Genomic DNA, 25,083 nt, shown 5'->3' with positions numbered 1-25,083 from the left:
GTTGAAAGTCTGTTTTCCCCTTGACAAGCAAGACTCACTTCACTGTACACTTGTGGTTTTTCTAACTGATGAGCAAGGAAATGTAAAAGTTGTAGAATCAAAGGTGAATCAAAACCCATCAGGAATTATAGCCTACTGTTCGTGTCCTAGTTCAAAAACAAAGTATTCCAAATTGTGTTACAATTTTTCATAGTGCTAACCAAGTATCATCAGCAACCTCAGGCTACTTTGAACCTTGCAATATAGAATGTCTAAAAAACTAACAAATAAATATATTGAAGCAAGAGCAAGCCCCCAAACACAGAAACCACAGAAAACTAAAAGCTCTTATATGCGTGTGTATTTGTAAGATCAAGTATTTTAAGGATGGATAGTGCTCTCTCTCTCAGCAGCGTGGCTTTGAGGGAATCCTTATTTGTTTCTACAAAGGAGAAAAAGAAGTTCGCCGTTCCCCACGTTTGACACCATAGTCTATCCATCCAGAAACACAGGTCTGTCTCGACTCCACTCTCCCGCCTTTGAAAAGCTGCACGGGCCGGGTGGCTGCATCCATCCTCTCTCTCCTCCCGCTCTATTTTGAGGCCCCATGATCTCATGCCCCGTGCAGACCACACTCTGCAATTCCAGTCCAGCCCGCGCCGCGAGGCCACGCAGGGCGATTCCTGCAAGTGTTCGGATGGTGCCCGGGGCGCGGGGAGGGGAAGGCTTGTGGGGGAAGTTCAAGACCCGCCCACGTAAAGGACCCAAAATAACCGACACGCAGAGTGCCCGAAATCAGACAGGAAGCCAAATAATCCGGGGCGTTGAGTTGCTTTCCCTTCACTGGGAGCGCTGGGCGGCGGGCGCCGAGCCCGAGGTCTGGCGGCGAGGGGCGGGCGCGGCGGTGGGCGGGGCGGGGCCGGCGCGGAGCCTATTAAAGGCGCTGCGGGGCGGCGGGGCCCGAGCGCCCGGGGCCACAATGGAGCGCGACGGCTGCGCGGGGGGCGGGAGCCGCGGCGGCGAAGGCGGGCGCGGCCCCCGGGAGAGCCCGGCGGGGAACGGCCGCGACCCGGGCCGCGGCCACGCCGCCGAGGGGCCCGGGGAGCCGCAGGCGGCCGCGTCCTTGCTGGCCCCCATGGACCTGGGGGAGGAGCCGCTGGAGAAGGCGGCGCGCGCCCGCACTGCCAAGGACCCCAACACCTATAAAGTGCTCTCGCTGGTAGGTCCCGGCCGGCGCGCGGGAGGGCGGGAAGGGCGGGGAGGGCGGCACCGGCCCCTGCGCTCCGAGCGCGCGCTCAGCACCCGGTGCCGGGAGGGAGGCGCTGCTCCTCTTCGCCTTCTCGCTCTCCTCTGCGGGCTTTATTCCTGCTCATCACCACTGATCCTTCTCTTTCCCTTGAGGGACTAATTCACTCTCATTTGTATTACTGATGCTCAGGAGGGCCTGTTACGAAACCAGGCTGTTAAAAATTGTAATCTTTAGGAGTACCACTTCTTCCCTCGAGAGAGTACGAGGTTTTTAGTTGGGGGGTGGGGGTGGGAAATGGCCCACCCTAAAGTTGTTGGTCTTAAGAAGGACGGACAAGGTAGTGGTTGTTTATGGGGTTTTTTGGGTTTGTTTTTCTTTTAAATTTTAATTTAATCTTTTACCTCTGAATTTAAGTTTTTACCTCTGTTTGCTTTTTTAAAAAATTTTAATTTAACCTTTTACCTCTTCTGGGTGCAGTATTGTGGACTTTCCTTGCATTAACTGATACCACTTGGAAAGATTTAACAGAGCTCTTTAAGTCGTATGGGGAACTTTAAAAATACTTTATATTTTGGCTCTGCTTAGGAATTTCCTTGCAGCTATTAAGAAATTGCATCAATATTCATGTTATGTGAATGCGAAGAAACGTTTATGATTCTTTGCCCACTCTTTGAACTGTAGGTTACACAGTTTTTGTTGCCAACAAAAGTACCCACTCTTCCTCTGCTGTTTTGTTATGACAGTTGCAGGATCCACCTGAGATGTGGGGTGGGTTTTCGTTCTACATGTATGGCAGGAAGTGCTGGACGGAGAATCAGAAGCCTTGGATTCTTGCTTTCGTGGCCGTTATTAATTGCTGGGGCCTCCCATAAGTCTCCTCAAACCTCAGTTTCTTCTATGTTAAAATGAGGACAGCATCACCCCACGGGCATCACATAGGATTATTGTGAGGGTCGAGTGGAACAGTGTGTGTGGGGAAGTAAATTTGAAAACTACACGGAGATATAATCATTTTATTGTATTAAATGGAAGTGACATTTTTATGTTTAGTGTACTCCACATTTTTTTTTATGGGGGGAGGTAATTAGGTTTATTTATTTATTTTAATGGAGGTACTGGACATTGAACCCAAGACCTCATGCATGGTAGGCATGGACTCTATCACTGAGCTATACCCTCCCCACTACTGGACCTTAAAATATATGGTCACTTACATATGATTGAACAATAAGATGTGGAGGATATATTTTCTGATTTTTGAAATCTTTTCTTTTGTAAGCATTTCCATTTTCACTATATTTTGGTATCATGGAGATGGTACAGTACTTGGAGGAACCAACATTCCTAGACTAAAGAGATGGTGTCATATAATTAGTACTTAAACAATAAGCCTAAGGTTCAAAGAGCAAGTGTCCCAAACTGCATAATGTTTGTATCTCAAGTATATTTTTGCATCAGAGATTACTTTTTGAGTCAAGAACATCTGATATTGATGAGAAGTTGTAGTCTTTCAAGTCACCTTTTTGTTTTAGTCAATGGGAGACCTTAGCTTTTACAACACAATCGCTTAACTTTCTTAGTATCAGTACTTTCGGGTGTTGAGCACACTATGAGATATTCTAGAGGCATTCGATAATTATACATTGATTCTGTACGCAACCCCAATGTGAAATCATTTCTACATGCTTGTAGTCTTGAAAGTTTGCTGAAGTACCGATTGCTGAATTCAGTTTTAAAATCTTTCCTACTCATTCACTTACAGGTCCACAATAGGTATCAGCAAAGATCCACCTTTGGTACGTACACTTCAGTCTGACACCTGTAGTCAGCTGGTCAAACAGCATTCTGTTGCTCTCTGGTGTTGCAGCTCTGGGCATTTGACATGGCGTATCTTTAGTACTTCTTCAAGTAGGACAGTCATGAATATTTTTCATACCATTGGGTGGAGTCTTCTGCTGTCACACATGTTGAATTGGAAGGAATTCTTCATGTCTTTTGATGAAATACAGTGGGCCATTAATATACACCAAAACTCACCTTTGTATTTTTGAAACTCTTAGTTAATGATTTCAGCTGAAAGCGAAACCTCTTACTCATTCTTCTTTCACTACTTCAATACCTTTCTTCCCTCTGGACTTTCCCAAATGATGCACTTCTAAAAGAAAAAGTCTCCAAAAGGAATCTGATGGTTGTCTCAAAGAGCTTGGGGCATGTCTTCTAGAAAGAAGCTGCAACTATAGGGTTCCCTTTTTCAGGTTAAAGATCAGCACATTTTTCATAAAGCTGAAGAAATGGGATGACTAATTGCATCTGGGGTTGAGATTAGAAGAATCCAACTACTGATGTGTTCAGTTTGTGTGCTCAGCTGCACAGTTTTTATTTTGCAGGATAGACTCAAGAATTGCCTTGCAGAGATAAGCAGTAGCAACATGACTGTTGCATTTTTCTGAAAATATTACATATAAACTTAAATGCTCAAGGTATGTGAGAGTGGATGCAGAAGAGACCATCCTGCCCTCCCCTTGCTGCTTCTCCCCATTCGAATCCTGGGAAGACCAGCAGGCTCTGCTCTGGAGGCTTTGGCCCTGGCCTCCGAAAGTACTCATATCCAGGCACTGAGCTAGACTATGGAAAATTCCAAGAGGGCAAATAAATACATGCTTCAGGAGATATGTTAAATTCTAGATGCCTTTCCTTGGTTCCAAATTAAGTTTTGAACTGGAATGTCAACTTCCACTGAGGTTGGTCTTGGACGTTTATTGGAAATGACTTTCCTGTTCCCTGGCAGGTAATTTTCAACCACGTTGTGGTACATTTCTCCACTCTCCAGTTGGCTCTTCCCCAGCATCATTTTGTGCTTGTGACCTCCTGCTGTACTTATGAAGACATCCCTGTGTGTGTGTTCATAAGGCGCCTTGTGTGTGGGTGGTGGTGAGTGGAGAGAGACAAAGTTCACCTTTTGATGAAAGAGTTCTTTGTAAATGGCAGAAGTTGCCCTTGTGTATCAGAAACTCGGGTGTGAAGGTTATTAGTCCTGTTAGCTTCTCTCTCTTTCTTCTTGCAACATCATCTTATCTCTGGAATACAGAATGGTGAATATTCAAGATTGTTCTCTGCTCTTAATCCACCTTGAAATTGACCTTACTCTTTGGTTTTCATATCTGTCCAGCCAGAGTTGAGCATTTTATTTCAGAATGACCAGAACATCTTAGAGGCCAAAGACACCTCCTGTTTGCCCGTATGGTGTTTGTTTCACATGTTCTAATAAAATGTATCTAAGGTTTCTAGGAACCCAGCAAGACTGCTTTGTTTACTATTGGCTCTCACACTCAGTGTCAGCTTTTTTGGTTGAATGAATGCAGTGTGCTTTGACTTAGACCAAGTAACATTTTGACTTGGAAAAGGGCAAAATAGGAAGACTGAATACACAGCCACATATCCCTATGGCCAGTTGAAAGTCAGGAATCCAAATATAAATCCACTAACAGAGATGACATTAGGGTATAAATTCAGGGATAAGGTCAAACTGGGGCATCATTTGATTCACACATACAGAGATGGAAGAGGCAGTGAATGAATGAAAAACAAAAGTTCCCAACTAAGGTCAGTGTACCTAAGAGGCCAACAGGGCCTCTGGGATAACTTGGATTCAGAATCAGTATCTAGCTATTGGACATGCCCTCAGAAGGAATAAACCCAAGTGTGGCCATTTTGCAGGTACAAGTTAAGTTTCCCTCGCTGATACCAAGGCCTCTTCTGTTTTGGTGACTTTGCTGTCACACCCAGATCCAGTCTTTGTGGCTCAGCTGTTTTCTTTAGCATTGCTTTCTATGACTTCCTTTCTTGTGCTTTGAGACATATACTGGCCTTTCTTTCTCTCACCACTTATTTCTGCTTCACGCCGTCTCTGAGGAATGCACAGGCACCCTTTAACGCTTTTCCTTTTTTCCGTTCTTTTCCACTTTTCAGTTACCTCTGGACACTCAGTTTTGTCATCTCCTGCCCCATCATATCCTGATCATGACTCTGAAGAGAATCCCCAGGGTCGTGTTGAGAGCCCGTATGCATTTTGTATAATAAAGAACTGGGGACCATACACCTTTCTAGAATATTTACAGAAATTTTTATCTATCAGCTTCTCATCTTCCTCCATCTCACTCTTTTTTCTCAGCTATCAGTACTAAAGGCAAATGAAAATAGTTTTAAATTCAGTTTTGTTTTTGAGTTAAATTCCACTGTAAAATATCTCTGTGACTTTTAAGACATAGCAAATATACTTAATCACTATTATGGACTTTTTAGACAAGCCAGAGAACTTAATCATAATTCATAACTTTTTTTTTTTTTTTTTGGTAGGGGAAAGGCATTTCAAGTTTCAAACAACTTAGGAACAAATAAGCTTTTGGAATATAACGTATAATTAGAGATCTGCCTCTGGTTAAAATAAACATACCTCCATCAACCATGAAATATCCCCCAAACAACAAAAAATAAACAAGAAGCCTTTTAGCAAATGAGCCCAACGCAGAACATAGAATACTCTTCCAAGCTTCAGTCCTGTGTGACAGGAACTGATATTCAGAATGCTGACCCAGCATGAAAACCCTTTGGCATCAAATAAAAGCTAAGTTATGCATTTACCAGGGAAAGAAAGTGTAATAATATATTTAAATGGCCTTTTCAAAAGAGCAACCAGAATGTTCAGCTAAATATTAACTAGAACACTCTGTTTGCTGAGTATTTTGGTTATCTGAGGTTTTGATTATAAAATTAAGATAACATCTATAATATTTTTCATTTATCTTCCCACTTTTAGTTTTTAGAATAATGTTTAGTGGAAATGTAGGTTGTGAAAGTTTAAATGATTATTATTCACATGGCCCTTTGCACTTTCAGAGGCATTTTCTCGTATAGTTTTAATTGATCCTTGACATATCAGCAACTCTGAAATAGGAAAGTATGGTGACAATCAATCCTAATTTACAGATAAGGAAACTGAGGCTGGCAGGGGTGCAGTCAGTTTTCTAAAACTTTAGGGTGCATAGGAACCAGCTGGAAATTGTTGGAACCCTAACCCACCAGTGTGATGATATCTGGAAGTGGGGCCTTTCAGAGGTAATTAGATTTAGATTAGGTCATGAGGATGTAACTCTCACGGTGGGATGAGTGGCCTTATGAAAAGGGGAAGAGAGAGAAGAGATCTGTGTATGCTTCTCTCTTGGTGCACCCCTGGAGGAAAGACCATATGAAGACATAGTGAGAAGGCAGCGATCTGCAAGCCAGGAAGGAGCCCTCACCGGGAAGCAAATTGGTCAGCCCCTGGATCTTGGACTTCTGAGCCACTAGAACCGTGTGAAGTAAATTTCTGTTAGTTAAGCCACCCAGTCTATGGCATTTTGTTTTAGCAGCTTGAGCAGATTAAGATAGGAATGGACCCAGAGAATCTGCATGTTTTAAACAAATACCTCAAGTTCTTCAGATGTAGTTGGTTCGTTTACTCCACTTCTAAAAATAATGGGTTAAGTTTACAGGCAAAAGGCTCATGATTTGTTAAGTAGAGGACTATGATAACTGAAAGGACTTTTAACTACAGATTTTTATTCTGGACTAACGGCTCCTATTTGTTTTCCTTTTGTCGGTGTGAAGTCAATAATCATGTCATTGTGAGCTTCCAGCATAAACAGAATTTTAGGAAAGTGACTTTCTTCTTAATTTGAATTTCCTTCTTAATACATTTTAAAATATGTTAGAATAGGAAAATAGATTTATGATAGCCATTTTGGAGGGAATGAGATTTCACAAGCATATCTCGTTTGTGGGGCGATCATTTTCTTACCATAGCTTAGCACTTCACACAGGTTTAGGTGGCAAACATCTTATCATTGATGTGGTTTGAGACCCTTAAAGGTCATTCTGTCTTGGTTTTCAGGAAAGATTCCTGAGAAAGTAGTTTGTTCCTAGACCTGATTTCTTTCCTTGATGAGCTTTTTGGGATTAGCAAGCATCTGGAGTTTTTGGTCTCATGGAGAGAGAGAACTGAAAAGAAACTCAAGTATTTTTTTTTTTATGCTGCTGTTATGCAATAAAATGTATTTGTCATTATGAGGTTTTTTTCCAAATAAGAGTTGCATATTACTCCAGAGTACCTTAATGTGATCTTGGATAAATATGTTTATAAGCAAAAGGCAGCACAGGTAGAACAAAGGTTCAACCAAAATATTTCAAGCAGCAGTTCTTGAAGTGTGGTCTCTGGCTCCCTTTCAGGGGGGCCATGCAGTCCAAACCATTTGAGCAATAATAGACATTATTTTCCCTTTTCACTGTGCTGCCATTTACACTGACGATATTAGAGCTTTGGTGGGTCAAACTGCCTGCCCCTCAGCAGGAATCAGGGCAGTGGCTCCAATTATACAAGTAGTCATGAATTTGCAATTAAAACAAAACAAAACAAAAGCCAGTTTCACTTAATGAAACAGTAAAAATGTCCTCAATGAAGCAGATTTTTATTAACTTGCAACCTAAATTACCTGCCTGTTTAATATTCTGTGCTACAAAATTGGAAGTCTGCCTTTAGTACATCTGCTGCATACTGAAGTCCTGTTATTTTCTGGAGGAAAAGCTGTTGAGCTGTTGTTTGAGTTGTGAGCAGAACTAGCTGCATTTTTTTTGCATGGAACACCAGTTTTATTTGAAAGGACAACTGACAAACTGATTATTCAGACTTGGGTATTTGGCACATGCTTTCTCAATAATGAATAGTGCTAGCTTGTCACTTCAAGGAAAACAAAGTAAGGTAACTGCTGCCTGTGATAAAATCTGATCTTCTAGGTAAAAATTTAAATTTTGGAGTATTTATATATGCCATTGTAAGCTCGACATCCTCCCAATCTTTAAAGACTTTCCTGATGAAATTGATGGAGATAGTAGGAGTGTGATTTTTTTTTCATATGGTATAGACATGTGTCAACATTTAGAAGAAATACGTAGTTCAGTGAACCAGTATTTTCCAAAGGACCAATGGATGACTTAACAAAAATTATGCATGGGTTTAAGTTCCAATCAAAGTGCAAGATAGACTAATGAGTGTTAACGTTAACAGTATGAAAACTTCATTAATATTGTTTCAAGTTTTCTGTTACATTTTGCCTTTAAGAAATGAACAGCTTATAGAATTTTGGTGTAGTTTTAAAGAAGAATGTGCACAATTATCTGAAAAGGCTTCTTAGGTCCTCAGTAATTTTTAAAAGTATTCTGAGACCAAAAGTTGTGAGAATATCTGCTTTAAGGAAAGGTGTACATTCAATACTGTTTTAAGAACTAGGGAGAGAGGGAAAGGAAATTAAGACATATAAAAAGAATCAGTTACAACAATTGTGTCTTTGTTTAGGTAAGGTCCTTTATTGATTTAAAAATACTTTTACAGCTACCACCTGGTTGGGTCCAGACCACAGCTCTGCCATTTATCCCCATGTTAGAGATGAAAAAATCATGCTCAGAGAAATTTGGGGGACTTTCTAAGATCACAAAACTTATAATCCTCTTAATCTCATTGCTATAGCTTATTGACAAATGAAGTCAGACAGAATTGGGTTTAAATTCTGGTACTGTTATGAGTTGTTTGAATGTAGGCAAATAACTTAAGTTTCCTGAATATTAGCTTCCACAACCATAACATAGAATGGATAAAACCATGTTAGGTGTTGTTAGAATTAAATTAAATAACGTATACAAAGTGGCACATAGTTTGCCCTGAATAAGTGTTTATTTTTCTTATCATTACCGATAAGCTTCAGTGTTATTGAATTTTAAAAATTTTTCCTTAGAAGATATGTTACATCTTTGCTCTTCAAAGTGTGGTCTGCAGACTAGCATATCAGTGTCATCTCCTTGGAACCTATATAAAATGCAGAATCCTGGGCTCCCCTCTAGACCTGCCGTACCAGAATCTGCATTTTCAAAATCCCCAGGGATCTATCTGCACATTAAAGCTTGAGGAACAGCAATCCATAGGGCTATGAGGTGGTCTAGAAGATTTCTTTAGCTGGGGGTAGCATTCAACCCTGTCTTGCCATTGTCTTCATATATGATGCTATGATAAAATAAAAAATTACTGAATGTTCCTTAATGACTTCAACTGTGTTGGCGTTGGGTGGACATGGTGCTCCTGCTGGTTGCCTTTGTCCCTTTTCCTTCCTTGAACTTGAGGCACATTGATTGAAGTAGCCCCATTGCCCTTGTCGTGTGTACAGGACGCTGTATGCACAGCCTTTTACCTCCCTTCGTGTGTGCAGTTTCCTTCTCCCAGGAGCCTACCTGTACTCTTATTTGTTTCTTTAATTGTCTTTCCTTACTCCGCCCTGGCTTGTCCTTTAATTATTCTTTATTGCTCTTAGCTCTGCCAATCTTCTGCCTTTGTTGTGATCTGATAACATTCCAGTGTTCTTTCCAGTTCACCCATCCATCAGAATATCAGGTAGATTTCACTTTACATCACACTATCAATAGCACTCTTCAATTCAAAGTTTCCACTTCAGTACCTTCTCAGCAATCAACAATGTACTTGACACAAAACCAAAATGGAGGAAACTTAGACCAGCGCTTTTTCAGGTGGTATTGAGTCAGGTTAGATGTCCTTGGCATGGAGTTTATTCCATACTACTTCATCATCCAAACACACTGTCTTCCTGTGAAGTACCACCCACACCATTTAGATTAGAATCTTCCGGAGACCAGGGGAAATAGGTGAATGAAGTATATTCAGGTGGGAAGGGTGTAGCTTAGGAGCACTGTGAGTAGACTGTTGATCTTATCTCTTTTTGAATTAACCAGAGAAATAACTGCTTGCACACTGTTTAAATACCTAACTGATCAGCTCAAAGGAAGTCAATGTGAAGAATGCTGACATATGCCTTTGCCATTTCTTGGAAACTTTCAAAGAAAAAGAGAACACTAATTTTTCTGGGATGATTCAGGCAAAGGTCTTGAGAGAGGGGTCATACAAAGAGTCCTGAATGTGAAGTCACAAGAATGATTTGCTGTGTGACCGTTGGACAGTTGTTTTGCTTCCTCTGACTGAGGGGCTTGGATAAGGTGGCTTTCTTCTAGGTCTAAAATCTTTGTACAGAGAGCTTATACGATTTTCCCCCTTGTTATAAAGATACTGCATATTACAGAAAGTGTTCAGAAAATGCAAAAAAAAAAAGTATAAAGGAGAAAATAAAGATTGGGTACTTATTATCTGCTATTAATATTTTGGTTTTTCTTCCCTCAGAACTTTTCTATGTGTATGTATCACTTCTTTTTCTTTTTAACAAAAATAGGATCATGCTGTGTATACTGTCCCATTTCCGTTTTTCACTTATATTCCATTATGAGATTTTACCATTGCTAGAAAATTTTTAAGTAAACCTTTCATTAATAGGATTTTGAGACTAATTTTTATCAACCTTAGTTCATGGGATAGTTTTTGAAAGCATCTTTATTAGTACTTCAGATATAATCATTCCCCAAGAATTTAAATAATTTTTAGGACACTTTTTTTTGTTTTACTTGTCCTTCTCCATCTCCATTGCCCTTGCCTCTTCTTATGGTTCAGTTATTAGTTTTTAGTTATTAGTTTTCCTAAAATAATGACTTCCTTGCATTATGGTTCTGCTCAGAATTTCCCAGAGGCTACCACGACACATGTGGGAAAATGTGTATTCCCAAACGCAGTCTTTTTTAGCCTTATTTCTCATTACTTGAGTAAAAGTGTTACCACACAAGGGCTTAGCACGAACAGCTCCGTCCATTCATAGCAATCCTGAAGGCCTGTGACGTGTAAGTGTAGCCGTTTATCAGTCAGTGTTTGTCAGGCACCCAGAGCAGGCCCATCACTCAGTAAGCGCTGTGTGTTTGCTGAATTCCTACGTGCCCTTATTAAGTTTACTCTTTGCCAGACCTTATGTTAAGCCCTTCATTTCCTTTGATTGGCACAGTTGTGTGAGGTAGGAGGGAGCCAGCCTATTGGCTGCTGAGGGGGTATGGTCTGGGATCCACACCTTGAGGGAGTCTGTGTCCACATGCAGCTATACAAATTAAAATTTACATTAATTAAAGTTAAATAGAATAAAAGGGAATTCAGTTCCTCATCACACTAGCCACTTTTCAAGTGCTCAACAGTGGTGTGCTGGCACTGGGACCCTATAGGACAGCACAGACAGAGGGTACATTTTATTGTCTTAAAAACTTGTATTGCACAGAGATTAAAGAGTGTGATAGCATAGGGCTTTTTTACTTTTATAGTTCTTCTGGCAAGAAATAATGAAAATGTACATGGAACAAATTTTCCTTGTTGAAGAAACATTTATTGGAACAAAGGAATTGCTTAAGAAGGTTAAGTTATGAATGTTCTCACAAATAAAATTTTAAGATTCCTTACCCAAATGAATGCATGTCATTGACTTAATGCATTAAATTGACTTAAGCCTAAATATATACTTTAAATGGTGATGCATTTCTAAAATTATGGTCCCTCCTAAAAAATAAATAAATAAAATAAAATAAAATAAAATAAAATAAAATAAAATAAAATAAAGGTCCCTCCTAAATTACAAACCCATGTATCCATTACCAGATTTTAAGTTCAGTGTTTGTAATTGTGAATGAGTGTAATTGTGATTGAGTACTTAACCACTGGGTCTTTACAGAAGGTAAAGGGTTATTGTTATCTCCTTGTTAATCCCACTCCCTGTCCTCAGGAAGAATTATCAAAAGTCCTCTGGAAGTTATCTTTTTGTTTATTTCCACTGAGCCCATTTTTCAAAAATAAATGCAAGGTACTGTAGTCATTATGTTTTAAGAATTATTTCAGGGAAAAAAAAAAAGCCCAGAAATAAATCGCATAAACTTAACTGAACACGATGTTCTTTCTCCTTTCGTGCTCCTTCATCCCTGACCTACCACCTGCACAGACACCTGCAAGATACCTGCCTAGGCAAGAAAAACGTGTCATTTGGATAAAACCCATCGTGCTTTACCTCAGTCCATCTGTTCTGTTCTCTGCCTGAGGGTGGGAAGGGCTGTTCTGTGCCATTAATAAACTTTTACTCTCGTTTCTGTCTCATGAGCTTAACTAAACTTGAAACATTTTTTCCTAAAATCACTTAATACTAGTTTTATTTAATGAGTCGTGTCTCTAGATTGTAGCTTCAAAAGAAACAGTTTTCAGGATTATTTTAGCAATGCTTTTTTCCCCCCCTTGGAACCCAACTGAAGCAAGATCTAATGAAAATATTTCTTGCATCTAGAAGATAGAGAATTAAAAACAAGTGAACTCTCAAAATGAAAAGTTCTTTGCTTATATTAGATTTAGTTTAGTTTATGCCTTGGTATATGTGTGTATCTGTGTGCGTGTATCTGATGTCTGATCATTTGCTGTACTGGCGAGGGTCCAATCAGAACAACGGAGTCCATACCTGGTTATTTAATCAAGAGAATTTCATATAAAAAAACAAGTTACAAAGGTGCTGGAAGAGCTGAAAGCCAAATGGGATGGTGTGGCAGTGAGGCAACCCAGGGCAGGGTAACAGAAGGAAGCTTCTACCGCCTTGAAGGCAGGAAAGGCGAAGGGTAAGGCTGATGAAACCCGGAGCAGGCAGCCATGGCTTCCCTGGAGGAGCTAGGACCCTGGAGAGGTCCAGCCACTGCCAGCGGTCCTGTCAGTGCCCTGGAGAACAGGGGAGATACATTCTGACTTATCCCTTCTTCAGTCTCTGTCAGTGTTTCCCACTGGCTTATCCTGGTCTGCTGCCTGGAGCCAGGGAGCCTGGGCGATGTTGTCACAGGTAATTTCTCTCAAATGGAAGCGCAGGAGGAAGGCAGTGTCAGGGTTTGGGTTTCTCGGGAAATAGAATCTGAGATGGAGACTGGCATGCAGGGGTTTTATCGGGGGGGCTCTTGAGGTCAGCTGCTGTGGAAGGCCAGGGAAGGAAAAGGACTGTGGAGAGGAGGCGGTGAGCTGTGATGCAGTCTCAGTGGGGACCTCAGCCCACCCTACGGGCATTTCTGAGTGAAATACCCCTTTAGAATAGCTGAGAGGGAGCTTTCCTGGGAAGAGGGTGTGGTGGCCTTGGGCATGTACTCTCTTCGGCTGAGGGAGTCCCTGCCAGGTGGCACCCCCAGCAACCAAGGGAGTAATTCCTTCCTTCCTGAAGGGGAATCCAGGCAGCTAACCACAGGGTCCACCACAGACAGGGAGCAGATGTGAAAGCAATGTCCGCACATTGTTTATTTCTTAAAATCATATATTGCTGAAATGTGTGAAGTGAAAGTTCAACTTTTTTCACTTAATACCATATATTGCTTAGATATTTCCATGTCCCAACGTAGGGCTCTACCTACATTAAAAAAAATTTATTTTTATATATATATATATTTATTTATATATATATAAAAGATTTACTGATAAAATTTAAAAAATGCTTATAAAATAGTACTGCATGCAAAAAAAGAAGAAACAAAATTGTTTGTAGAATAATTTCTCAATTATGTACATAGATTCATTTGTGTGTATACATGCAATTTGAAAAGATTGAGAAAAGAGACCAACATTTTTAAATAGTGGAAATTTTGTGGTAGAATAATGTGGATTCATGCCTATTTCTTTTTTCTTTTCTTTTTAAAAATAAACTTTATTTATGGAATAATTTTAGATTTACTGAAAATCGGCAAAGCTAGCACAGAAAGTTTCCATGTACCACACACCCAGTTTCCCTATCATTAACATCTTACATCAATACAGTACGCTTGTCACAACTAACGAACCAATGTTGATGTAGCCTTATTAACTAACGTCTGAATTTTATTCGTGTTTCCTTACTTTTTTCGTGATGTCCTTTTTGTTTGTTGTACCAGTATCCCGTCCAGGAATACCATGTCCAGTTTCATTGTCACATCTTGTTAGGTTGCTCTTGGCTAAGTTTCTCAGACATTCTCAGACTTCCCTTCTTTTTGATGACCTTGACAGTTTTGAAGAGGACTAGTCCTGTGTTTTGCGGAATGTCTGATGTTTTTCTCGTGACGAGACTGGGATGATGCACTTCTGGGAGGCAGACCACAGGCAGAGTTCAACACATTATGTCTGTGCTATTACTGTGACTTCATCTTTGGTGATGTGAGATTTAATTACCTGGCTGAGGTTGTGTTTGTTAGGTTTCTCCACTGCAAAGAAACTCTCTTTTGTGCCTTTCTGTTCTGTACTCGTTGGAAGAAAGTCACTATGCCCAGGCCACACTTAAAAAGTAGACAGTTATGGTTCACCTCTAGGGTAGAGAATCTATGTAAATTATTTGGAATTCTTCTGTACTGGAGAGTTGTCTGTTCTTCTCCACTTATTTATCTATTCATTTATTTCTTTATATCTATATGAACTCGTTATATTTATTTTGCACTTTAGATTATAACCTAATAATATGTTGTTTATATGTTTGCTCAGATTATTCCAGATTTGGCCATTGGGAGTTGGCTCCTGTGTCCCTTTGATATACACCCACCATTGTGTGTGTGTGTGTGTGTGTGTGTGTATGTGTGTGTTTAGTGCTCCTTTACTTTCTGGTGCTACAAGACGAGTCTGAAAGTCTGAAACATTATCACACGTAGTTACAGTTCTTTTTTTCTTGTGATGAAAACTTTTAAGACCTACTCTCAGCAACTTTCAAGTATATAATACAGTATTATTAATTACAGTCATGATACTGTACATTGTATTGTACATGACTTATTACTTGATATTCTTGATACTGTAAAAATAGTGAGTATAATCGAAAATCCACTTCTCCACTTGAAAATTAGAAGTATGTGTCTAAACTCTCTGTGCATTTACAAAAGGAAGAAAAGTACACATCACACCACTCACATCCTCATATCACTCTGTGGAGCAGTTTTCAGACATTTCCCTTCCCGTGTGAAGTGAACCAGGACCAGGTCGTTACCTCTGAGTGAAGCTGGCCAGTCGTGCACTTTCAGCAGAGCCAGCTCTTAGATTCCTTCATTGATCATTTTACCTTGGAAATGGTTTAGGCATAAAATCTGGGAGCAAAGGAAGAGCAAGCATGTTATCTTATGTGTTCAGGGAGCCGTATTGGTTACTACCAACTTGATACATTTATCTCCATTTAGCATGTTGTCATCAGCTCTGTAGACTCAAAAACCTCTCAGTTTTACGCAGTTGTGGTCGGATTGTGGCTGGAGTTGCAACAGCAGGGAATGGAGCATCTAAATGCTGGCTGGGCATCTCTTTCCCGCTTCTTGGAGTTTCAACACCTCCCCACGTGGTCCCTATGCGTGGGATAGTTTAGGCTTACTCCCAGCGTAATAGCCTCACGGTGGATTGCTTACGTGGGGCCTTAAGGCTTTAAGAGTGAATATTCCAGTGATGGATTTATATAATTTTAAAGTAATTGGATAGTACTTTATATTGTTTGGATTTACCATAACATATTAACTCAGTTGTTTATTAGCAGAAATGTAGGTTATTTGCACTTTTTTGCTATTACAAATAATGCTACAATAAATAAGTATCTCTGTATATCCTTATCTGCTTATGTGAATATTTCTATCAGGTAAGTTAATAGATTTGGAATTGCAGGAGTGGAGGATATGAACATTTTAAATTTAGATAGATTCATCTAAATGACCTTTCAGAAAGCAGCTTATGCTTCTATGAAGACAGTGTGAAAGTTCCTGTGTCTCCTTATGTCCTTGTCAGTACTTGCTATTATCAGTCTTTTTCAACATTTATCAATTTCATTGGGGTTTAAAAAAGGGATTCTTTGATTTGTAGTTCTTTGATTTTTAGTGAAAGTGAATGTCTGATATTTTTATTAGCTGTTTTATTTATTTAAATAGCTGGTTTATTACTTTTGGTATTTGAAAACTGAGTTATCTTTTTCTACTTTATTTTTATACACTTCTTATCTATCATAAACATTAACATTTTGTCATAAAGTTGGAAAAGTTTTATCCTAGTTTCTTCCACCTTACTTTTGCTTGTGGTAGATTTTCTTTTTCTTTTGGCTTTACAGAAATTCCTAATTTTTATGGAATCCGTTGCATCAACTTTTCCATTATAATTTTTGGATTTTGCACCATGCTTATAAAGTTGTTCATCACCCTCAAATTATAAAAAATATTTGCTCATATTTTCTTCTAGTGATTTCATGTTAAACCTTTAAATATTTACTCCAGCTGTTATTTTATTTTGTTCTAAGGCAAGAGGTTGAAATCTAATTTACGTAAACACTTTCCTCAAGATTTCTTTTCTCAGTAGATTGCTTTTCTTAAGAAGCTAAAGTAATTCAGAAGGTTAGCTAAAAACAGGTCACAAAAATGTATTTTTCAATACTAACAGTCCTGTTGAAGACAGAAGACAGTTAAATAAGCCATCAGACCAGGAACAGTGTTGATACTTAATAATTCTGTGATCCCTTAAGGGCATTGTCCATTTGTAAATTTAACTAGTGGTGGGAGGCTGTTCTGAGGAGTTACCCCTCAGCTGTTTAAGGAGGATCCTGCTTTGTGTTGAGGTGTTTTCTGTTCCTGATCTTGTTGATTATGTGCTTGCTTCTCAAGATTCAGTGGGAGTGTACGAGCCATGGAGCGAAGGCAGCCATCAAAGCAGAATCTCTGCTCATACCATGACTTTAGACTACCAAATGGACATTTTATTTACCCTTTGACCTTTAACTTCAGAGAGAAATGGTCTGTGAAAGCAATCAGTGAGATCTGGAGGAAGTGATTTGCTCACTGAGGCAGAAGTTATGAGTACTGGATATTTTTTTTTCCTGGAAAATCCTCCGTGCTCTTGAACCAAAAATAAATGATCATGTATTTCTTTTTATTGTATCCATATGAGGTGACAGATGTTAGCTGAACCCACTGTGGTAATCTTTTCACAATATATGTAAATCAAACCATACTGCTGTATGCCTGAAACTTATATAGTGATGAATGTCAATTATTTCTTAATAAAACTGGGAGCAAGTAAATGAACATGATAGGAAAGGAGAATTACTGCCCTAGATAAATCAGTTCTCTGGAGGCATCACAGGGTCCCAGGAAAAACTTCTAACATGAAGGATACGGCTCAGTTGAGTTCCTGACCCCCTTTCTGCTTTGCCTGGGGAAGTAAGGCTTCAGGGCTGGTATTTCAGATTCTTCTCATGACTGGCCTAATGGCCCCTGTTCAACCAAGAAATCTTAATACGTGTATGTATTTGGGGTCATATTCCTTAAGAGAGGAGGGTACAGGATGTAAGGTTGTGGTGAATCAAATAAAAGTAGGATCAAATATTAGGGAAAAGTAGATTCATAGGTATTTTAGATTATTAGGGACTGTAGAAAATATCCAGTCCAGCCCAGTGAAGGGACCATGGATGACGTGGCTTTCCTGACATCACAAAGTTCCAAAGGTAATACACATTCTAATTTAGGATAAAAAGGCACAAGAATTATTGGTTCCTTTGAGGTTAGGGCCATAACTTTCCATAATTATGTTTTTAATCAAAAATGGATAGAATTTTAATAATTTCCTTATAGTTTATGGTAAAGTTCTAACGTTGTTCCTGTTTTCTTAAGCTAGCTTTTTAATTTGACATTTCGTTTTAACCTGTTCTCCTGAAAAATTATTTTTCAGTTATCATCACCACTCTCATGGGCTACTGATTTGAGCTTCCTTTGAGACTTTTCTTCAAATGCTATTTTACGAGGATAATTCATTGAAAATTAGGGAAATGATGAAATGACTTTTTGCTTAAATATCAAAGGTGCCGAAAACCTTTCCTGGACTATTACAGTTTAGACAAGAATCTCATAGTTCTATCTGCCTGAGAGACTAGTTCAACCAAGTACGTACCGTGTCTATTCAAAATAATTGTTCTGAACTGCACTTTCTATTACTAGTGACTCCTAGCAGATTTATATTAGATTGGGGCATTATCTTCTCTTTCATGTACATAGTGTCATAACTGAATGTTAAAAAAAAAAAAATTTGACTGCGATTATCTTTCTTTCTCATTTAGGAAAGGATTAAAAGCTCAGAGTCCCTGAGTGATTTATAGGAACATTTAAGAGAGCCAGTATTTAAAATAATAATAATTTAAACATTGCATTAAATATTTAAATATTAATTTAATAATATTTTGTGCCTTACAAAACTGCTCTGCTGCCTTCTGATTTTATTTCTCTTCTGTTCTTTTTTGAAAAGATATGAGAAAAAAAGAATCCCAAAGGAAAGTGTGTAGTTTTTCAATGTGAATATATTTCTTTTTACTCATGACTAGAATTCACTTTGATAAAATCTGTTAAGCTCAGCCTGCTACTGACTTCTCCCATTTACTACATATGAGAAGTAGTTAGTATTTTAATAAATGTACCAGATTCATGGTACTATTTCTGACATAAATTAGAAGCAAATACTGTGGGAAATGATGTATACAACCACCAATTCTATTGTTATTGTAAAAAAAAATGTGTTCATGGTGGATTCTTGGAAAGTCAACCAAAATTTATGTGATATGTCTTTGAAGCTTGCTTTTGTGGTCTCCTGTCATAACATCTCTCCTTCTAAAGGCAATATCTTCCCTTGCTTGTTTATAGAAAACACTGGTATCCACTGAGCAGAGAAAATCTAAGTAATTCTATAAACCATGAAGAAATTAACCCAGAAAACAATTAACGTCTTGCATGGATCTTTCTAGGCCCAGAGAACTTCCCCTGTTAGTTCTGCTAAACCTTCAAGGAAATACTAACTCTGATCTTACACAGCTTTACTGCTTATTTTATGAAGTTGGCATATCCTTTTTTTTTTTTTAATACCATCTATCATTAGTGTTCGGGTATTTGTATCACAGTGATGTGAATAAGTACGAGCCTTTGATTTATTATTCTGGATACATGATGTTAGGACCTTTTGATTTCAAGATTTGTGTGTGTCTTCTCGAATTCCATTGAGGATACTGTTTAGATGGGTTTGCTTTAAATGCGTTTTTCTCTTCGCCTCCCTTTTTTCCCGTTTGTGTTCATCTTAGACCTTTTCTTTCTGTTGATCTCATATTGTAGGTTTACCTCAAATGACTGGTGAATCATGGTGCCTCATTGGTGTTTAAGAATGAGGGATTAGGTAGGTTGAATGGAGGCAGAATTTGTTGATTACAGTTAACTTAGAATAAGTGGACAGGGAGGAGCTTCTTGTTATGCTGAAGATCCCTGATGTGCCCATGAGGTAAACTTCACTCTGTGCCCCTAATACCCATGCTAGCCCCCTTAGTTCTCCAGTATACTGATTCTAAAAGTATTTGGGTTCATTGTGGAAATGTTCGAAAATAAAGTACCAAGAAGATGACAAGAATCACTGAAAGCCCATCACCCAGAGATAAATTTATAAAATCTGTATTATAGATAACATAAAACTAGGATCATATTTCCCATTCTGTTGTATAATTTTCAATTCATACTCAACAGCGTGTCTTTCCCAACATCCTTATATATTCTTCTAAATTATCACTGTTAATAGCTGTATAATACTCAATTGTATTATATCCATATTCCATATTTTCTTTAGCTATTTTTCTATTGTTCGACATTGTATATATGTCTTTTTTTTTTTTTTTGCTATAAGCAGTACTGCATGTATATATTTGTACCTAAATATTTGTACCTAATTTTTTTTGCCTTAGGATAAAGTGTAGGAAGTGTAAATTTTGAGCTAAAGAATATGGATAATTTAAGGTGTTTGTTTCAGCTATTTTTTGTTAAGTGTGCAGACATGAATCTGTAATAATCTCTAATACACAAATTGGTGCTTACCTGGATCCCTTTTTCAGTGTCATGGGTTGGAGAGCTGCTGTGTAGTTATAATTAAAATTACCAGTACCACCATTCCCTGCTAAGTAATAATTTGCTTTTCTTCTCTCTCTATTACATCATTTTGACATATTTCTTTACCACTGCATGGTCTTCAACTACTGTTGAAAACAGATGACTGTAGAATTATAACCAAAAAAAAAAAAAAAAAAGAAAAAGCGAGAGAGAAGATAATGTTAATAGAATAGTTCATGGTGTTTCTTTTAACAGCAAATAAGGAAGAATGCCCCGGGGTTTGATGGAACATTGATTAGGGTTACCTTGTCCCTGTGGAAGACTCTGTAGTGGCTCAGCCCTCTAAGTGAGCTGCATGTTCCTAGTAGGAACTGTCGTTTAAGGAACACCTCAGTGCCCCGGTCACCAATCTGGGCACTTCCTGTACATTATGCCCAAGGCTTGTGCCAATTTTGTGAGGTGGGTATTTTCACGTTATAGATAAAAAAAAAACAGTATCTAGCCAGGGTATGAAACATTCCTAAGTCACACAGCTGATGTTTGTCTAGAAGTCACAAGAATGTAAGTGCCACAAAAGCACTAAAATCATTTTGTTCCCTGGTGTATACCCAGCACGAGACCCATCTGGACGTGCAGTAGGCTCTCAGGAAATATTTGTTGAGTACTGAAAAAATTGAATGAACGGAGCCCCTTTGAACCGGAAACCCTTTCTACCAGGCAGATGTCAGTGTCTTCAGTTTCCCTGAGAGGTCGAGTGTGAGGTTTGCCCCTCAGCGATGGCTTGACCACTGCGTAGTTTCCCCTTCCCCCATTTTCATTTGACCAGTTATAGAAATTGCTTCACATAAACGTTCACTGCCATTTGGGAGAATCTTCAGTTAAGTCAAATGTAACTAAAGATACTACGTGTCTAAGAGGCTAAGCAAAAGTTAGAACCTTGTCTTGAAAGAGCTTCTTGATCCACTCAAGCAATGCTCTCACTTCTACTCTGAACTTTGTAATGCTTCAAAGTTCTTCAGGAACATGGAGTTATCTTCCTGCATGACATCCCTTTGAGTCTCTGGGGGTAGTTTCTTGGCCCTGGACTTATTGCCCTAGGATCTAACCTTCATTCTTTAGGAAAGAAAATCCCCTGAAGACTCCGGCTGTGCATAGGTCTGAATTCTCACAGACTCATTTCCAGAAAGCTTGCAGCTTTGGCCAAAGGTCAGAGAACTGATAGTGTGGTCAGCTAAGTCATCTTCACATAAGATGGACGTCTTTGGTTTCATCTGTCACATTTGAATACCAAATCCAGCAGCACCATTTCCTTAAAAAAAAAAAAAAAAAAAAAAATTCACATATTCATTTTAGGCACCTTTGTATAAAGCGGACACAAAGGCACTTAACAAACTGACTTTGTTGACTCAGATGAAAAAAGGGGGAGGTTTATAGTTTTCCTCCAAATTATGTTTAATGAAGTCAGTTTACTGATTTTCATGTCAACAGTTTTTCGTTGAATGTCTGCTGTGTGCTTGGCACTGTGCTAGACCCGGGAAATGGAGGAATGAGTAAATAAATCCGTGCCTCCCGGGAGCACACAGTCCAGTCAGAGACAGACAATAAACAAGTGTCCTGGGGCAGAGTCAGGGCTGCCATCATTGAGGGTGAGGGGACCTGGAGGAGGACAGAGCATCTCCTGAGAGAAGACGGGCAAGTGAGTAACTTGTACCACAGTTTTCCACAGTGCCGCCAAAGGATCTTTATAGAATTTATAAATCCAGTAATGTCACTTCCATGTTTAAAGGCCTCAGCAGCTGCTCACTGACCGCCCCTGAGGCCGCAGCCACCTTTCAGCCACTCCCAGACCCCTCTACTGCCCACTGCCTTTATAACCCGACTGTACGTTCAGATCTCGCCCCTGCTACTTACCAGCTCTGTGATCCTTGACAAGTTGCTAACTTCTCTGCAGCTCAGTTTCCTTAAACTGGGTAAATATGATAATCTATCTTACAGTGTTATTGTGAGGATTAAATGATTTGAAATAAAATTCTTGGAAAAATGCCCAGCACATAGTAAGTACTACAGAAGGGCTGGCTATTAATGTGCTGTAGAAAGGATGGCTCTTACTGTCATCATTGTTATCCGCTCTTTCCCAGATGTGTTATTTTCTGTATTTCCCTGGCTTTGCACAAAGTGCTGTGTATTTGTTGCCAAATCAGACACCAGGCCCCCTGGCTCAGTCAGCGAGTTCTTTCCCACTTAGGCTCTTGCTGCTGATAAGGAAACTGAGTTTGGTGCAAGCAACACATGCTTTTACTCAATGGCCAGAGGACAGAAAGGGGGAGCTTATGCTCCGAAAGCACCGCCTCCCCCAGCAGAGAGGACTAAGGGAATTTTAAAGGTTAGGAGGCAGACAGGTCATCATGCTCCAGAAAAGGGGTGGTGATTTCCAGAGGCAGGGCAGGCACACACAGTTTTCCACACTCCTTTGCACACAGCACAAATTATGCCAGCAGAATACAAATCCCCACTTTGGGCGGCGATCTAAGCATGGTAATGAAGCAAGGGTAACTCTCAGATACCTCCAGGTCTCGTCTGGGCTGGTGCGTTTCTGTGTCAGGTCAGAGCTGGTTCAGGGCAGCTGACTGCTGTATACCTCTCAAAGCAAATGTCTCTTCAAGTACAGCTGGAAAGCATCTCTGCCAAACACCAGGTACTTTTGAAGCAAACACAGAGATGAGTCAGGGCAAGTGTCCTTCAGCTCTCAGGAGTTGGTATGGAAACACAGAGATAAATCAAGGCAAAGAAAATGAGGACCTTTAGCCTACTTTGTTGGCCATCTTGGATCTAGCCGGTTCAGTCTGGTTTGCCCCAGGCCTTTGTGGCATCCTGTGGCTAAAACACAACTAGCCTGTATGGTTAAAAAACAGTTGATACACCTGGTGCCTGGGCTGCATGGCCTGGATGACACATTGCCACTGTGTAGCTTAATTCTTAGTTTGCTTCTCACTATATCATATCTTTATCGTCAACAGATTATAGAGTTGTTGCCTTGAGTAGATTATAAACCCAGATTAGGGGTTTCACCACAAAATCTTTTTCAGTTTTATTTTTCGTCTTGTCCACAGTGCATATTGCAGGCACTCAAACATTTGTTTATGGATTGACGGGGAATTCCTTTTTTCTCCAGCTCTCTGTCAAGCCTTTTGTAGCCATTCTCTCCTTTCCTTCTCTCCGCTGTGCTATTAGCATGTTAACATTTTTGTACATATTTCTACTGGAACTCTTGTCCAGTTCCATTGTCATTACTCATTTTAGTGTCCACGTGCTTTATTTCTCTGTCAGGGTAGGAACTGCTTTCATTTGCATCTGTGGCCTTTAGCAAGGTGATTTCACAAAGTAAACACACATTTGAATGAATACTTGATGAAGAAAGAATAATACACATTGTGGTGATGCGCTGTATTTGAGGGAATTGGTGAGAAAAAAATTAAGTGATTTCTTTATACCTGTTTCTTTTGGTTCACTAAAAATCCAAGAAATGATTCAGGAACTCTAACTAAACAAGCAGGAAACTCCAAATAAATATTCTTCTTACATAGAGGCAAACCATTCCAACAACACAACTTTTACTTGTATGTTTCCAAGCTTTATGTTTTCTAAGATAAAATGTTTTATCTATAGTTTCTAAGAAAATATCAAAACATGAAAACTACCTAAATTGTTTTAGAGGTAAAAAAGGATGGTGGATTTTGATGTTGTTGGATTAAACCACTTTGAGAAGAAAATTCAAATTGAATTAGATTTCACCTCTCTGAAAATTGTTGGAGAGAAATTTCCTAATAAAAACTATTCTGAGAGGGTGTTGCATAACAAAATAGTAGGTAATCTAAATTTCATCTTTTACAGATATGACTGTTGATGTTAAAATGATTGTTTCTATGGTCATACTTTAGTTTCAGTTTCATGCTGTATGCATTGTCTTATTAAAGAGAAATTTAAATAACATCTTTTAGTAATGAAGAGGTAATTTAAAAAAGTCAGCATGCCTCTTCTGCAGCTTAACAAAAAAGTGAAGACCTGCATATACCATGTGGGTTTTAAACTCATGCTTATGATTTAAATGCTTGCTTCCCACCAGGTCTTTTCACGGTTTTCCTCAAGATGAGTCTTATTTGTAACAGAACCATTAAGTCCTATTTCATATTTAGTTAGAAGAGTAAAGTTATTGGTAATACTTCTTCATGACTGGCTTTTTTAAAGCAGCGAGGGAATATGTATTGTAAGTCAATAAATTTCAGCATGTAAATAATATTTTTTACTGTGATTTTCATTTACTGGTAAGAGGTTAACTGTGAACTTTCATGCCCTCTTACTTCCAGCAAGCACCTTATGCCAATTTCAGGTTTCTGCTTCTTGTTTCACCTTCTTTCCAAACTGCCCCACTTCTGAGAACTCAGATTCTGAAATTCCCTTCAGGGCTCATAACTTCTGTTCTTCCTTCCTCACTCCTTCCCTCATTCTCATTCCTTCACTCACTCAGGTCGTCTCTTCTCCCAGTTCTCCATTCAGATACCCATGTGCACATGGTGCTAACCCTGTTCAGCCATTGCAGCCACACCTCTCTTGTCTCCTTTTCTGTTTTCACTACCTCCCCATCTCCCCACGCCGTGTTATCTTTTTATCCCATTGCCCCACTCCCACTCTTGGAATTCCAGGCCACTGGGTCCGTTACATCCATGATCTCAGTGAAGCTGGGCTCCCGGAGCTTGAGGGTCTTGTCACTCTTCCCTTGGCTCAGTCTCCATTGCCCCCACTGATTTGCTGCCATCCTTCATGTGGGGTGTCCTGAGACCCCATTACTTCAGAGTCCCACCTCGACCTCCTCACTCCCAGCAGATGCTTCTTATCTGCCCAATAAGATTGAAGAGACCCATCATCAGCTGCTTCCAACTTTCTATGGTTACCTCGCAGATTTTATTTTTTAAATAATTGAAAGAGAGAATTGGCCTATAAAA

The 25,083-nt window shown here is 39.4% G+C and overlaps 1 protein-coding gene across 2 annotated transcripts in view; it reads left to right on the top strand.

Moving 5' to 3' along the window:
• The first annotated feature begins 943 nt into the window (after window positions 1-943).
• ENPP1 (ectonucleotide pyrophosphatase/phosphodiesterase 1) overlaps window positions 944-25,083 on the top strand; it is a 74,166-nt gene continuing 50,026 nt past the window's right edge. For both annotated transcript variants that reach the window (XM_074368357.1, XM_074368356.1), the window contains exon 1: window positions 944-1,198. In XM_074368357.1, the coding sequence (XP_074224458.1) occupies window positions 959-1,198 (240 nt within the window). In that variant the 5' untranslated portion in view covers window positions 944-958. The remainder of the gene's footprint in view (window positions 1,199-25,083) is intronic.

This window comes from Camelus bactrianus, chromosome 8 (genome assembly GCF_048773025.1).
Source record: "Camelus bactrianus isolate YW-2024 breed Bactrian camel chromosome 8, ASM4877302v1, whole genome shotgun sequence".
Classification (NCBI taxonomy): Eukaryota; Metazoa; Chordata; class Mammalia; order Artiodactyla; family Camelidae; genus Camelus; species Camelus bactrianus.
Note: the sequence above shows the minus strand (reverse complement) of the source record. Positions and strands in the feature narration are given on the sequence as shown.